Source organism: Salmo salar, chromosome ssa02 (assembly GCF_905237065.1).
Source record: "Salmo salar chromosome ssa02, Ssal_v3.1, whole genome shotgun sequence".
NCBI lineage: Eukaryota > Metazoa > Chordata > Actinopteri > Salmoniformes > Salmonidae > Salmo > Salmo salar.
The window spans coordinates 67,534,124-67,551,524 of record NC_059443.1 but is presented as its reverse complement, the minus strand read 5'-3'; the positions used below and the strand labels follow the sequence as shown (position 1 = coordinate 67,551,524).

Sequence of the window (17,401 nt, the reverse complement as noted above, 5' to 3'; positions counted from 1 at the left end):
ATTTGTCACTGGACAACCCAGACAGTAGGCCTACAGCTTCCATGTTAAATTCATAAGGATGGATCTGGGAGCTATTTTAGCCGTGAGAAATTAGAGGTTGGAGACTTTTTCTAAAGTGTGTCAAAGTTTTTTGATAGAAGATAACTTTGTGCTGGTGTGCTCTCTCTCTCTCTCTCTCTCTTTCTCTCCTTATTTATTTCTGTCTTTCCATTTTTGTCATTCTCCTTCTCCCTCTTTACTTTTCTTGGCATTATCTGTCTTTCTCAATTTTTCGCTCCCTCTCTCTCCCCCCTTCCCCCTCCCTCCCTACCTCTCTCTCCCATCTCTCTCTCCCTCCCTCCCTTCCTCCCTCCAGGAAAGACTTTTCCTCACCGTCTCCAACTATGTCTTCACAGCCATATTTGTAGCTGAGATGACCGTCAAGGTAAAGTACCAATTTCTCCTTTCTTCTCATCCTCTCTTCTCCTGTCCTTTCCTAGGACTGTAGTGGGAAGAGATCTACCGACATGCTGTCGTCATGTTGTCTCTCCTCTCCTCCTCATCTTCCTCTCTCCTTTCTCCCTCTTTCTATTCCTCAGTCCATTTCACTTAATCAATTCCCCCATCATTAACGATGGAGAGATAATTAGATAGAATTAAAAGATAATGTCTCTCTCCAGCTATAGCCTCTAGCCGGTCCTGGGGATGTCCCCCTCTAACTCACTCCTCTTGTCCATGTCTTGTACAAACCCCTTCATATCCTCTCTCTCCATATGGAGACTGTCATCGTGTCAACCTAATATCTGTCTCAGGAACACAACGGTACACAACGGTATTCATTAGACAAAGTTTCCCCTCGCAAATGCACTCCATCATTTGCCTTGCCTTGTATCATGTCACACACCTTCACACACCTTCACACACACACATACACATGCACAGACGCACATCTACACACACATACACACAGGCACACAGCCTAGCGTGAAGTCACTGTCAGCATCTAAACTAGCATCCTTTTATCATATCTAGACATAGTGCTGTATAACTCCAGGTCTTTATCATATCTAGACATAGTGCTGTATAACTCCAGGTCTTTATCATATCTAGACATAGTGCTGTATAACTCCAGGTCTTTTATCATATCTAGACATAGTGCTGTATAACTCCAGGTCTTTATCATATGTAGACATAGTGCTGTATAACTCCAGGTCTTTTATCATATCTAGACATAGTGCTGTATAACTCCAGGTCTTTTATCATATCTAGACATAGTGATGTATAACTCCAGGTCTTTATCATATGTAGACATAGTGCTGTATAACTCCAGGTCTTTATCATGTCTAGACATAGTGCTGTATAACTCCAGGTCTTTATCATGTCTAGACATAGTGCTGTATAACTCTAGGTCTTTTATCATATCTAGACATAGTGCTGTATAACTCCAGGTCTTTATCATGTCTAGACATAGTGCTGTATAACTCCAGGTCTTTATCATGTCTAGACATAGTGCTGTATAACTCCAGGTCTTTTATCATATCTAGACATAGTGCTGTATAACTCCAGGTCTTTATCATATCTAGACATAGTGCTGTATAACTCCAGGTATTTATCATGTCTAGACATAGTGCTGTATAACTCCAGGTCTTTATCATATCTAGACATAGTGCTGTATAACTCCAGGTCTTTTATCATATCTAGACATAGTGCTGTATAACTCCAGGTCTTTATCATATGTAGACATAGTGCTGTATAACTCCAGGTCTTTTATCATATCTAGACATAGTGCTGTATAACTCCAGGTCTTTTATCATATCTAGACATAGTGATGTATAACTCCAGGTCTTTATCATATCTAGACATAGTGATGTATAACACCAGGTGTTTATCATGTCTAGACATAGTGCTGTATAACTCCAGGTCTTTATCATGTCTAGACATAGTGCTGTATAACTCCAGGTCTTTTATCATATCTAGACATAGTGCTGTATAACTCCAGGTCTTTTATCATATCTAGACATAGTGCTGTATAACTCCAGGTCTTTATCATGTCTAGACATAGTGCTGTATAACTCCAGGTCTTTTATCATATCTAGACATAGTGCTGTATAACTCCAGGTCTTTTATCATATCTAGACATAGTGCTGTATAACTCCAGGTCTTTTATCATATGTAGACATAGTGCTGTATAACTCCAGGTCTTTATCATATCTAGACATAGTGCTGTATAACTCCAGGTCTTTATCATGTCTAGACATAGTGCTGTATAACTCCAGGTCTTTTATCATGTCTAGACATAGTGCTGTATAACTCCAGGTCTTTATCATGTCTAGACATAGTGCTGTATAACTCCAGGTCTTTATCATATCTAGACATAGTGCTGTATAACTCCAGGTCTTTTATCATATCTAGACATAGTGCTGTATAACTCCAGGTCTTTATCATATCTAAACATAGTGCTGTATAACTCCAGGTATTTATCATGTCTAGACATAGTGCTGTATAACTCCAGGTCTTTATCATATCTAGACATAGTGCTGTATAACTCCAGGTCTTTTATCATATCTAGACATAGTGCTGTATAACTCCAGGTCTTTATCATATGTAGACATAGTGCTGTATAACTCCAGGTCTTTTATCATATCTAGACATAGTGCTGTATAACTCCAGGTCTTTTATCATATCTAGACATAGTGATGTATAACTCCAGGTCTTTATCATATCTAGACATATTGATGTATAACTCCAGGTGTTTATCATGTCTAGACATAGTGCTGTATAACTCCAGGTCTTTATCATGTCTAGACATAGTGCTGTATAACTCCAGGTCTTTATCATATCTAGACATAGTGCTGTATAACTCCAGGTCTTTATCATGTCTAGACATAGTGCTGTATAACTCCAGGTCTTTATCATATCTAGACATAGTGCTGTATAACTCCAGGTCTTTATCATGTCTAGACATAGTGCTGTATAACTCCAGGTCTTTTATCATATCTAGACATAGTGCTGTATAACTCCAGGTCTTTTATCATATCTAGACATAGTGCTGTATAACTCCAGGTCTTTATCATGTCTAGACATAGTGCTGTATAACTCCAGGTCTTTTATCATATCTAGACATAGTGCTGTATAACTCCAGGTCTTTATCATATCTAGACATAGTGCTGTATAACTCCAGGTATTTATCATGTCTAGACATAGTGCTGTATAACTCCAGGTCTTTATCATATCTAGACATAGTGCTGTATAACTCCAGGTCTTTTATCATATCTAGACATAGTGCTGTATAACTCCAGGTCTTTATCATATGTAGACATAGTGCTGTATAACTCCAGGTCTTTTATCATATCTAGACATAGTGCTGTATAACTCCAGGTCTTTTATCATATCTAGACATAGTGATGTATAACTCCAGGTCTTTATCATATCTAGACATAGTGATGTATAACTCCAGGTGTTTATCATGTCTAGACATAGTGCTGTATAACTCCAGGTCTTTATCATGTCTAGACATAGTGCTGTATAACTCCAGGTCTTTATCATATCTAGACATAGTGCTGTATAACTCCAGGTCTTTATCATATCTAGACATAGTGCTGTATAACTCCAGGTCTTTATCATATCTAGACATAGTGCTGTATAACTCCAGGTCTTTATCATGTCTAGACATAGTGCTGTATAACTCCAGGTCTTTTATCATATCTAGACATAGTGCTGTATAACTCCAGGTCTTTTATCATATCTAGACATAGTGCTGTATAACTCCAGGTCATTTATCATATCTAGACATAGTGCTGTATAACTCTAGGTCTTTATCATATCTAGACATAGTGCTGTATAACTCCAGGTCTTTATCATATCTAGACATAGTGCTGTATAACTCCAGGTCTTTATCATATCTAGACATAGTGCTGTATAACTCCAGGTCTTTATCATGTCTAGACATAGTGCTGTATAACTCCAGGTCTTTTATCATATCTAGACATAGTGCTGTATAACTCCAGGTCTTTTATCATATCTAGACATAGTGCTGTATAACTCCAGGTCTTTTATCATATCTAGACATAGTGCTGTATAACTCCAGGTCTTTTATCATATCTAGACATAGTGCTGTATAACTCCAGGTCTTTTATCATGTCTAGACATAGTGCTGTATAACTCCAGGTCTTTATCATATCTAGACATAGTGCTGTATAACTCCAGGTATTTATCATGTCTAGACATAGTGCTGTATAACTCCAGGTCTTTATCATATCTAGACATAGTGCTGTATAACTCCAGGTCTTTTATCATATCTAGACACAGTGCTGTATAACTCCAGGTCTTTTATCATGTCTAGACATAGTGCTGTATAACTCCAGGTCTTTATCATATCTAGACATAGTGCTGTATAACTCCAGGTGTGATTATTGAATTATTGATGTAAAACACTGTCATATGAAATCACCATGAAGACCAGCAGAATGCACAGATTCCATTATAGAACAAAATGATTGAGTAAAACATTCCAGCCGTCATCACGCATATTGATTCCTATGGCTGACAGAGTGAGAATGTGTTAATAGCCTGACTGTCTTCTGTTCTGTGGAGTTGCTCTGTCATCAGTGTGTGAATGTCTGCATGTGTTGTCTTGCTGTTTCTGTAGGCCTACAGATCAATCCTTCCATTTGTCATCATTGAGTTTCCAGTCCTCCCTGGCGTAGGAGTTGAACTCTGTTTTCATTCCGTCTCCCTCAGGCTATCAAACTCTACCTGCTCAGGTCACCGTGGTAACAGTTGGCATGACGCCCCCCTCCCCCCCAGAGCTGTCACTCAGAGTTTTAGTTGCGGCGCTGCCTGGCGTCTTGTTTGGTGTCAAAAGTGTCAGAGAAGTGTGTGTGTGTGTGTGTGTGTGTGTGTGTGTGTGTGTGTGTGTGTGCGCGTGCGCGCGGCGTGTGTGTGTGTGTGTGTGTGTGTGTGTGTGTGTGTGTGTGTCACCCCACTGGACAAATAACCTTTTACCCTTCCTCTCCCTCTCTGTTTATTTCCATCACTCTCTCCAGCTTTCTCAATACTTCTGGCTCTCTTGTTGAACTTGTCAATATTCTACCTCCCTATGGTCTCTCTCTCTCTCTCCCTCTCTTCCCTTCTCCCTCTCCCTCCACTCTCTACCTTTCTCACGCAACTTTGTTTGATGTTTCCTCTCTCTCTTCCCTCTCTCTTTCTCTCCCTCTCTTCCCTCTTTCTTCACCTCTCTCTCCCTCTCTTCCCTCTCTCTCTCCCTCTCTTCCCTCTCTCTCTCTCTTCCCTCTCACTCTCTTTCCCTTCCCTCCCTCTCTCCCCTCTCTCTCTCCCTGTCTTCCCTCTCTCCCTCCCTCCCTCTCTTTTCTATGTCTCTAGTGGAAGCCATGGGAATCTGACATATATTTCCACTTTCAACCACACAACCACCCTTCCTTTCTGGGAAGATGAAGAAAAAAAAAGTTGGTCCCGCGAAAGTACTCAGCAAGTGCAAAATGACGGGGCATGTGAACATCTTCTCTAACACGTCTTTAACAACATCATCCTCTCCTCCTCTCCCTCCACCTCTCCCCCCTTTTCCGCCTCCACTCTCTCTTTCGTGTATTTGTTCCTTCTCCTCTGTCTCTCTCCTCTTACTTTCATCCTTCCTACTCCTCTTCCCCTCCCTCTCCTCCTCTCTCTCCCCCCTCCCATCTCTCCCTCATCAGGTGGTGTCTAAGGGTGAGAAGGCGTACCTGATTCTACCACTGTCTCTTTATTGAGGGAAAATATACTTACTATGACTGTGAAATGTGGTTGTCTCACCTAGCTATCTTAAAATGAATTCACAAACTGTAAGTCTCTCTCGTTCTTCTCCTCCTTCCCTTCCTCCCTCTCCCCCTTCCTCCCTCTCCCAGGTGGTCTCTAAGGGTCTGTACCTGGGTGAGAAGGCCTATCTGAAAAGCAGCTGGAACGTTCTGGATGGTTTCCTGGTCTTCGTGTCGTTGATTGACATTGTTGTGTCCATGGCAGGCGGGGCTAAGATCCTGGGGGTGCTGAGAGTGCTCAGGCTGCTCAGGACACTACGCCCTCTCAGGTAGGGAGGACTAACTGGAAATATCTGTGGAACTTCTATTTGAATGCTGCCTGAGGGAAACCTGTTTGGTAGAAATGCATTGACATAGCAGGCTGATCTGTTCCAACCTGTATATATTAAGGTAGATAATGTTGTTAATAGTTCACTAACATTTCACTCACTAAGGGACTGATGTTGGGAAATGGTGTGATGTAAAGCATTATGGTGCAACGCAACTGTCTGTCATTGATGTCAATGTATTTCAATGGACCTTTCACATGTCTCCTCACTCCATAAATATAGGACTGATGCTTACTTATATTAGTTAGACCTTTTACTCTTGCTGGAGTATAGGCCACCAACAACAGATGTCCATTGTATCTGGTCTGGAAATGAACACCATCTGAAGCATTATGCAATGCAACTGTCTGTCAATGTACTTCAGTGTAACACGACCATCAGATTGATAACCCAAACACCAAAAGGTGATTGTAACTCCCACTATTTCTCTCTCAGGGACTCACTGCAGGCTGGACTTGGCCAATATCATGTTGTATGTCCTAACCCTTTGTAACCATGGAGCTTTGTAACCATGGAGCTTTGTAACCATGGAGCTTTGTAACCATGGAGCTTCGTAAGACTGGAGCTTCGTAAGACTGGAGCTTCGTAAGACTGGAGCTTCGTAACCCTGGAGCTTCGTAACCATGGAGCTTTGTAACCCTGGAGCTTTGTAACCATGGAGCTTTGTAACCATGGAGCTTCGTAAGACTGGAGCTTCGTAACCCTGGAGCTTCGTAACCATGGAGCTTCGTAACCATGGAGCTTTGTAACCCTGGAGCTTTGTAACCCTGAAGAGGGTGCAGGCTTTTGTTCCAGCCCTGCACTAACACACTTGAGGGACCTGTATTATTATTTGACTAGGGGAAGAAGGTTTGATTGTGCTGAGTTGGGGGTGATCCTGAACACCTTGTGTTCTGTCCATGACCAGGGTTTCTGCACACTGGAATATCAGCGCTAACAGCAGTCACTCTACTCACTGTTATACATCACAGCAGAATCATAGATGATGACCAGATTGATGAGAAGTCCTCAAGCCAGTCCTTTTTGTCCCTCTCTTTGTCAGGGTGATCAGTAGAGCTCCAGGGCTGAAGCTAGTGGTAGAGACTCTCATCACATCTCTGAAGCCTATAGGAAACATCGTCCTCATCTGCTGCGCTTTCTTTATCATCTTCGGCATCCTCGGTGTGCAGGTAGGACTACGGCATTATCTTCCCGGGGTGAAGTTTCCCCTATGTACAGATCTAGGATCAGATTACCTTTCCTCAAGTCACAGCCTTTACTATTAGTGTGGGAAAAGCTAAACTGTTATTGTATAAGTCCAGCTTTATTGTACATCATAACAGTAGTTAGTTATTGTATAAGTCCAGCTTTATTGTACATCATAACAGTAGTTAGTTATTGTATAAGTCCAGCTTTATTGTACATCATAACAGTAGTTAGTTATTGTATAAGTCCAGCTTTATTGTACATCATAACAGTAGTTAGTTATTGTATAAGTCCAGCTTTATTGTACATCATAACAGTAGTTAGTTATTAAGTCCAGTTTTATTATACTTCATAACAGAAATGTGCTGTGTTGTCCATTTCTCCACGCCTCACATCTGACTGTGTTTAAGATGTTTTGTGGAGATGAAGACACTTTTGATTTGATTTGACTTTCTGTCTGTTGATTTCTTATTGAACTTATTCTCTTTTATCTTCACTCTTCATTATTTTCCCTTTCTTTTCTTCCCGTTTTTATCCTCTCAGTCCATCTGAGGTGTGTTATTATGCTGTTTCTCTGATGTTTCTGTTCTCTCTGATGAGAGTAGTCTGGTTGAGCTGTGATAACATCTCACCCAGGAAGAGAATCCATACTGTCTGTCTGTCTGTCTGTCTGTCTGTCTGTCTGTCTGTCTGTCTGTCTGTCTGTCTGTCTGTCTGTCTGTCTGTCTGTCTGTCTGTCTGTCTGTCTGTCTGTCTGTCTGTCTGTCTGTCTGTCTGTCTGTCTGTGTTATGTACACTGTTCGCATACTCCCTAATTATCTCATTACTTAAAAAGCTATTCTGTTATTGACTGATTTCCTCCCGACTCTCCTCGGATGTGTTTTTGTTGTCAAAATGAATCAACCGAGTTGAAGAAGAAGACTTACTGTTTTTGATGGAATCATGACAATAAAGATGTTCTGAATTTGAAATCTGAATCTAACTGACATGTAATGTATTGTTCCATGCTGAGTAGATCTCAGAAGAGAAAAGAGCTGAAAGAAGTAGTTGACCACCAGAGATTTGTTTTCTTTCATCCTCAATGGTTCATTTATGTGCATGTCTTTCCCTGCGTGTGTTTTTAACATTGCTTCATGTCTTGTATTGTTCCCTCAGTTGTTCAAAGGGAGGTTTTACTACCAATGTCTTATGAAGTGTTATGTGGCCTTATAATGCACTTAGAACCCATATCAAGGGTATACATAAGCAGACTAACTGTACTATATTGTTGTCCCCTCTCAGCTGTTCAAGGGGAAGTTTTACTACTGCCTGGGTCTAGAGGTGAAGAACATCACCAACAAGTCTGACTGTCTCCAGGCTAACTACAGATGGGTTCACCACAAATACAACTTTGATAACCTGGGACAGGTAGGAGGGGCAGGGCGGTGTGTAAAGGTTGGTGTGTGTGAATGGATATGGACAGAGAGAGAGAGAGTTAGACAGGTAGGAGGGGGCAGGGCGGTGTGTAAAGGTTGGTGTGTGTGAATGGATATGGACAGAGAGAGAGAGTTAGACAGGTAGGAGGGGGCAGGGCGGTGTGTAAAGGTTGGTGTGTGTGAATGGATATGGACAGAGAGAGAGTTAGACAGGTAAGAGGGGGCAGGGCGGTGTGTAAAGGTTGGTGTTAGACAGGTAGGGGCAGGCTGGCTTGTGAGGTGTACATTGAATAGTGTTTGGGAAATGTTAAAGAATGATATTAAAAAAAGTTAGAGAGAGAAAAAGTGTGAGAGAGCGAGAGAGAGAGAGAGAGAGAGAGGGAGGGAGGGAGGGGGAAAGGAAGGGGGAAGAGAGCAAGAGTAATTGTTGATGGTTGTGTGTTCTACATTTATGAGGAGTGGGTGCATAAATATTAGAGAGAGAGAGAGAGAGAGAGAGAGAGAGAGAGAGAGAGAGAGAGAGAGAGATACTGTGATAAATATTCCTCACCAAGAGATTCATTATTCACAGAAATGACTACATTGATACCACATTTTTACTTATTAAACCCAAAGGAAAAACATAAAATACTCATGGGCGAAGGAGCAATGGCTCCTCTTGCAGCCAAATATATATTTGCCTGCCATAGCCTGAGGGACACTGAATAATAACATCTGCATAGTAAACACTAACTTACTTATTATTAGTATTATTGTTATTACTATTGTTATTATTATTGTTGTGATTATCATTCCAAATAGTAGTGGTATGGGTAGTAGGGTTGATGGTAATGATATCTGTTTAGTGATGGTGGTAGTAGTAATGATGATGGTAGTAGGGGTGATGGTAATGATAGCAGTTTAGTGATGGTGGTAGTAATGATGGTGGTAGTAGTAATGATGATGGTAGTAGGGTCGATGGTAATGACATCAGTTTAGTGATGGTGGTAGCAGTAATGATGGTGGTAGTAGGGTGATGGTAATGATATCAGTTTAGTGATGGTGGTAGTAGTAATGATGGTGGTAGTAGGGGTGATGATAATGATATCAGTTTAGTGATGGTGGTAGCAGTAATAATGATGGTAGTAGGGGTGATGGTAATGATATCAGTTTAGTGATGGTGGTAGTAGTAATGATGGTGGTAGTAGGGTGATGGTAATGATATCAGTTTAGTGATGGTGGTAGTAGTAATGATGGTGGTAGTAGGGGTGATGGTAATGATATCAGTTTAGTGATGGTGGTAGTAATGATGATGGTAGTAGGGGTGATGGTAATGATATCAGTTTAGTGATGATGGTAGTAGTAATGATGATGGTAGTAGGGGTGATGGTAATGATATCAGTTTAGTGATGGTGGTAGTAGTAATGATGGTGGTAGTAGGGGTGATGGTAATGATATCAGTTTAGTGATGGTGGTAGTAATGATGATGGTAGTAGGGGTGATGGTAATGATATCAGTTTAGTGATGGTGGTAGTAGTAATGATGGTGGTAGTAGGGTGATGGTAATGATATCAGTTTAGTGATGGTGGTAGTAGTAATGATGGTGGTAGTTGTAGTACTGATGTAATAGTGAGGATGACAGTTATAAGTTAGTTATCGTTTCATTTTCCATGTTTAGCCTTTTATATTTCTACTCTTGACTGTTACAATTATGATGGTAGTACGGTGATGGTAATGATATCAGTTTAGTGATGGTGGTAGTAATGATGGTGGTAGTAGGGGTGATGGTAATGATATCAGTTTAGTGATGGTGGTAGTAGTAATGATGGTGGTAGTAGGGTGATGGTAATGATATCAGTCTAGTGATGGTGGTAGTAGTAATGATGGTGGTAGTAGGGTGATGGTAATGATAGCAGTTTAGTGATGGTGGTTGTAGTAATGATGATGGTAGTAGGGTGATGGTAATGATATCAGTTTAGTGATGGTGGTAGTAGTAATGATGATGGTAGTAGGGTGATGGTAATGATATCAGTCTAGTGATGGTGGTAGTAGTAATGGTGATGGTAGTAGGGTGATGGTAATGATATCAGTTTAGTGATGGTGGTAGTAATGATGATGGTAGTAGGGTGATGGTAATGATATCAGTTTAGTGATGGTGGTAGTAGTAATGATGGTGGTAGTAGGGTGATGGTAATGATAGCAGTTTAGTGATGGTGGTAGTAATGATGATGGTAGTAGGGGTGATTTAATGATATCAGTTTAGTGATGGTGGTAGTAGTAATGATGGTGGTAGTAGGGTGATGGTAATGATATCAGTTTAGTGATGGTGGTAGTAGTAATGATGGTGGTAGTAGGGGTGATGATAATTATATCAGTTTAGTGATGGTGGTAGTAGTAATGATGATGGTAATGATATCAGTTTAGTGATGGTGGTAGTAATGATGATGGTAGTAGGGTGATGGTAATGATATCAGTTTAGTGATGGTGGTAGTAATGATGATGGTAGTAGGGTGATGGTAATGATATCAGTTTAGTGATGGTGGTAGTAGTAATGATGGTGGTAGTAGGGTGATGGTAATGATATCAGTTTAGTGATGGTGGTAGTAATGATGATGGTAGTAGGGTGATGGTAATGATATCAGTTTAGTGATGGTGGTAGTAGTAATGATGGTGGTAGTAGGGGTGATGATAATTATATCAGTTTAGTGATGGTGGTAGTAGTAATGATGATGGTAATGATATCAGTTTAGTGATGGTGGTAGTAATGATGATGGTAGTAGGGTGATGGTAATGATATCAGTTTAGTGATGGTGGTAGTAGTAATGATGGTGGTAGTAGGGGTGATGGTAATGATATCAGTTTAGTGATGGTGGTAGTAGGGGTGATGGTAATGATATCAGTTTAGTGATGGTGGTAGCAGTAATGATGATGGTAGTAGGGGTTATGGTAATGATATCAGTTTAGTGATGGTGGTAGTAGTAATGATGGTGGTAGTAGGGGTGATGGTAATGATATCAGTTTAGTGATGGTGGTAGTAGTAATGATGATGGTAGTAGGGGTGATGGTAATGATATCAGTTTAGTGATGGTGGTAGCAGTAATGATGATGGTAGTAGGGTGATGATAATTATATCAGTTTAGTGATGGTGGTAGTAGTAATGATGATGGTAATGATATCAGTTTAGTGATGGTGGTAGTAATGATGATGGTAGTAGGGTGATGGTAATGATATCAGTTTAGTGATGGTGGTAGTAGTAATGATGGTGGTAGTAGGGGTGATGGTAATGATATCAGTTTAGTGATGGTGGTAGTAATGATGATGGTAGTAGGGGTGATGGTAATGATATCAGTTTAGTGATGGTGGTAGTAGTAATGATGGTGGTAGTTGTAGTACTGATGTAATAGTGAGGATGACAGTTATAAGTTAGTTTATGTTTCGTTTTCCATGTTTAGCCTTTTATATTTCTACTATTGACTGTTACAATTATGATGGTAGTACGGTGATGGTAATGATATCAGTTTAGTGATGGTGGTAGTAATGATGGTGGTAGTAGGGGTGATGGTAATGATATCAGTTTAGTGATGGTGGTAGTAGTAATGATGGTGGTAGTAGGGTGATGGTAATGATAGCAGTTTAGTGATGGTGGTTGTAGTAATGATGATGGTAGTAGGGTGATGGTAATGATAGCAGTTTAGTGATGGTGGTAGTAGTAATGATGGTGGTAGTAGGGTGATGGTAATGATATCAGTCTAGTGATGGTGGTAGTAGTAATGGTGATGGTAGTAGGGTGATGGTAATGATATCAGTTTAGTGATGGTGGTAGTAATGATGATGGTAGTAGGGTGATGGTAATGATATCAGTTTAGTGATGGTGGTAGTAGTAATGATGGTGGTAGTAGGGTGATGGTAATGATATCAGTTTAGTGATGGTGGTAGTAGTAATGATGGTGGTAGTAGGGTGATGGTAATGATATCAGTTTCGTGATGGTGGTAGTAATGATGATGGTAGTAGGGTGATTTAATGATATCAGTTTAGTGATGGTGGTAGTTGTAATGATGGTGGTAGTAGGGTGATGGTAATGATATCAGTTTAGTGATGGTGGTAGTAATGATGATGGTAGTAGGGTGATGGTAATGATATCAGTTTAGTGATGGTGGTAGTAATGATGATGGTAGTAGGGTGATGGTAATGATATCAGTTTAGTGATGGTGGTAGTAGTAATGATGGTGGTAGTAGGGTGATGGTAATGATATCAGTTTAGTGATGGTGGTAGTAGTAATGATGGTGGTAGTAGGGGTGATGGTAATTATATCAGTTTAGTGATGGTGGTAGTAGTAATGATGATGGTAATGATATCAGTTTAGTGATGGTGGTAGTAGTAATGATGGTGGTAGTAAGGGTGATGGTAATGATATCAGTTTAGTGTTGGTGGCAGTAGTAATGATGATGGTAGTAGGGTGATGGTAATGATATCAGTTTAGTGATGGTGGTAGTAGTAATGATGATGGTTGTAGGGGTGATGGTAATGATATCAGTTTAGTGATGGTGGTGGTAGTGATGATGGTAGTAGGGGTGATGATAATGATATCAGTTTAGTGATGGTGGTAGTAGTAATGATGATGGTAGTAGGGTGATGATAATGATATCAGTTTAGTGATGGTGGTAGTAGTAATGTTGGTGGTAGTAGGGTGATGGTAATGATATCAGTTTAGTAATGGTGGTAGTAATGATGATGGTAGTAGGGTGATGATAATGATATCAGTTTAGTGATGGTGGTAGTAGTAATGATGATGGTAGTAGGATGATGGTAATGATATCAGTTTAGTGATGGTGGTAGTAGTAATGGTGGTGGTAGTAGGGTGATGGTAATGATATCAGTTTAGTGATGGTGGTAGTAGTAATGATGATGGTAGTAGGGGTGATGGTAATGATATCAGTTTAGTGATGGTGGTAGTAATGATGATGGTAGTAGGGTGATGGTAATGATATCAGTTTAGTGATGGTGGTAGTAGTAATGATGGTGGTAGTAGGGTGATGGTAATGATATCAGTTTAGTGATGCTGGTAGTAGTAATGATGATGGTAGTAGGATGATGGTAATGATATCAGTTTAGTGATGGTAGTAGTAATGATGGTGGTAGTAGGGTGATGGTAATGATATCAGTTTAGTGATGGTGGTAGTAGTAATGCTGATGGTAGTAGGATGATGGTAATGATAGCAGTTTAGTGATGGTGGTAGTAGTAATGATGGTGGTAGTAGGGTGATGGTAATGATATCAGTTTAGTGATGGTGGTAGTAGTAATGATGGTGGTAGTAGGGGTGATGGTAATTATATCAGTTTAGTGATGGTGGTAGTAGTAATGATGATGGTAATGATATCAGTTTAGTGATGGTGGTAGTAATGATGATGGTAGTAGGGTGATGGTAATGATATCAGTTTAGTGATGGTGGTAGTAGTAATGATGGTGGTAGTAGGGTGATGGTAATGATATCAGTTTAGTGATGGTGGTAGTAGTAATGATGGTGGTAGTAGGGTGATGGTAATGATATCAGTTTCGTGATGGTGGTAGTAATGATGATGGTAGTAGGGTGATTTAATGATATCAGTTTAGTGATGGTGGTAGTTGTAATGATGGTGGTAGTAGGGTGATGGTAATGATATCAGTTTAGTGATGGTGGTAGTAATGATGATGGTAGTGGGGTGATGGTAATGATATCAGTTTAGTGATGGTGGTAGTAATGATGATGGTAGTAGGGTGATGGTAATGATATCAGTTTAGTGATGGTGGTAGTAGTAATGATGGTGGTAGTAGGGTGATGGTAATGATATCAGTTTAGTGATGGTGGTAGTAGTAATGATGGTGGTAGTAGGGGTGATGGTAATTATATCAGTTTAGTGATGGTGGTAGTAGTAATGATGATGGTAATGATATCAGTTTAGTGATGGTGGTAGTAGTAATGATGGTGGTAGTAAGGGTGATGGTAATGATATCAGTTTAGTGTTGGTGGCAGTAGTAATGATGATGGTAGTAGGGTGATGGTAATGATATCAGTTTAGTGATGGTGGTAGTAGTAATGATGATGGTTGTAGGGGTGATGGTAATGATATCAGTTTAGTGATGGTGGTGGTAGTGATGATGGTAGTAGGGGTGATGATAATGATATCAGTTTAGTGATGGTGGTAGTAGTAATGATGATGGTAGTAGGGTGATGATAATGATATCAGTTTAGTGATGGTGGTAGTAGTAATGTTGGTGGTAGTAGGGTGATGGTAATGATATCAGTTTAGTAATGGTGGTAGTAATGATGATGGTAGTAGGGTGATGATAATGATATCAGTTTAGTGATGGTGGTAGTAGTAATGATGATGGTAGTAGGATGATGGTAATGATATCAGTTTAGTGATGGTGGTAGTAGTAATGGTGGTGGTAGTAGGGTGATGGTAATGATATCAGTTTAGTGATGGTGGTAGTAGTAATGATGATGGTAGTAGGGGTGATGGTAATGATATCAGTTTAGTGATGGTGGTAGTAATGATGATGGTAGTAGGGTGATGGTAATGATATCAGTTTAGTGATGGTGGTAGTAGTAATGATGGTGGTAGTAGGGTGATGGTAATGATATCAGTTTAGTGATGCTGGTAGTAGTAATGATGATGGTAGTAGGATGATGGTAATGATATCAGTTTAGTGATGGTAGTAGTAATGATGGTGGTAGTAGGGTGATGGTAATGATATCAGTTTAGTGATGGTGGTAGTAGTAATGCTGATGGTAGTAGGATGATGGTAATGATAGCAGTTTAGTGATGGTGGTAGTAGTAATGATGGTGGTAGTAGGGTGATGGTAATGATATCAGTTTAGTGATGGTGGTAGTAGTAATGATGGTGGTAGTAGGGGTGATGGTAATTATATCAGTTTAGTGATGGTGGTAGTAGTAATGATGATGGTAATGATATCAGTTTAGTGATGGTGGTAGTAGTAATGATGGTGGTAGTAAGGGTGATGGTAATGATATCAGTTTAGTGTTGGTGGCAGTAGTAATGATGATGGTAGTAGGGTGATGGTAATGATATCAGTTTAGTGATGGTGGTAGTAGTAATGATGATGGTTGTAGGGGTGATGGTAATGATATCAGTTTAGTGATGGTGGTGGTAGTGATGATGGTAGTAGGGGTGATGATAATGATATCAGTTTAGTGATGGTGGTAGTAGTAATGATGATGGTAGTAGGGTGATGATAATGATATCAGTTTAGTGATGGTGGTAGTAGTAATGTTGGTGGTAGTAGGGTGATGGTAATGATATCAGTTTAGTAATGGTGGTAGTAATGATGATGGTAGTAGGGTGATGATAATGATATCAGTTTAGTGATGGTGGTAGTAGTAATGATGATGGTAGTAGGATGATGGTAATGATATCAGTTTAGTGATGGTGGTAGTAGTAATGGTGGTCTTAGTAGGGTGATGGTAATGATATCAGTTTAGTGATGGTGGTAGTAGTAATGATGATGGTAGTAGGGGTGATGGTAATGATATCAGTTTAGTGATGGTGGTAGTAATGATGATGGTAGTAGGGTGATGGTAATGATATCAGTTTAGTTATGGTGGTAGTAGTAATGATGGTGGTAGTAGGGTGATGGTAATGATATCAGTTTAGTGATGCTGGTAGTAGTAATGATGATGGTAGTAGGATGATGGTAATGATATCAGTTTAGTGATGGTAGTTGTAATGATGGTGGTAGTAGGGTGATGGTAATGATATCAGTTTAGTGATGGTGGTAGTAGTAATGATGATGGTAGTAGGGTGATGGTAATGATATCAGTTTAGTGATGGTGGTAGTAATGCTGATGGTAGTAGGATGATGGTAATGATAGCAGTTTAGTGATGGTGGTAGTAGTAATGATGATGGTAGTAGGGTGATGGTAATGATATCAGTTTAGTGATGGTGGTAGTAGTAATGATGATGGTAGTAGGATGATGGTAATGATATCAGTTTAGTGATGGTGGTGGTAGTAATGATGATGGTAGTAGGGTGATGGTAATGATATCAGTATAGTGATGGTAGTAGTAATGATGGTGGTAGTAGGGGTGATGGTAATGATATCAGTTTAGTGATGGTGGTAGTAGTAATGATGATGGTAGTAGGATGATGGTAATGATATCAGTTTAGTGATGGTGGTGGTAGTAATGATGATGGTAGTAGGGTGATGGTAATGATATCAGTTTAGTGATGGTGGTAGTAGTAATGATGGTGGTAGTTGTAGTACTGATGTAATAGTGAGGATGACAGTTATAGTTAGTTATCGTTTCATTTTCCATGTTTAGCCTTTTATATTTCTACTATTGACTGTTACAATTGTATTGTTGTTATTTTGTTAAATTTTTATTTACTACCATTTTATATTATAATTTTTATTCTTTATTCTTTTATTACTGTATATTGTATACAATGTTGCTTTAGCAATATTGACACAATGTCTTTCATGCCAGTAATGTTGCTTGAATTTTAATGAGAGAGAGAGAGAGAGAGAGAGAGAGAGAGAGAGAGAGAGAGAGAGAGAGAGAGAGAGAGAGAGAGAGAGAGAGAGAGAGAGAGAGAGAGAGAGAGAGAGAGAGACCTATCATGAGACACTGAGTGTGTAGAGGTGTTGGGTTCATAAATCCCAGACTAACTGTCTGTCTGGTATATTAACAGAATGTGTTT

General features: G+C 39.8%; 1 protein-coding gene across 1 annotated transcript in view; it reads left to right on the top strand.

Annotated features, from left to right (window-relative positions):
- Nucleotides 1–17,401, top strand: part of LOC106590384 (voltage-dependent T-type calcium channel subunit alpha-1I) — a 142,568-nt gene that overhangs the window by 97,757 nt on the left and 27,410 nt on the right. Inside the window, exons 21-24 of the mRNA XM_045713267.1 lie at nt 356–424; nt 5,880–6,058; nt 7,161–7,287; nt 8,585–8,710. Coding sequence (XP_045569223.1) covers nt 356–424; nt 5,880–6,058; nt 7,161–7,287; nt 8,585–8,710 — 501 coding nt within the window. The remainder of the gene's footprint in view (nt 1–355; nt 425–5,879; nt 6,059–7,160; nt 7,288–8,584; nt 8,711–17,401) is intronic.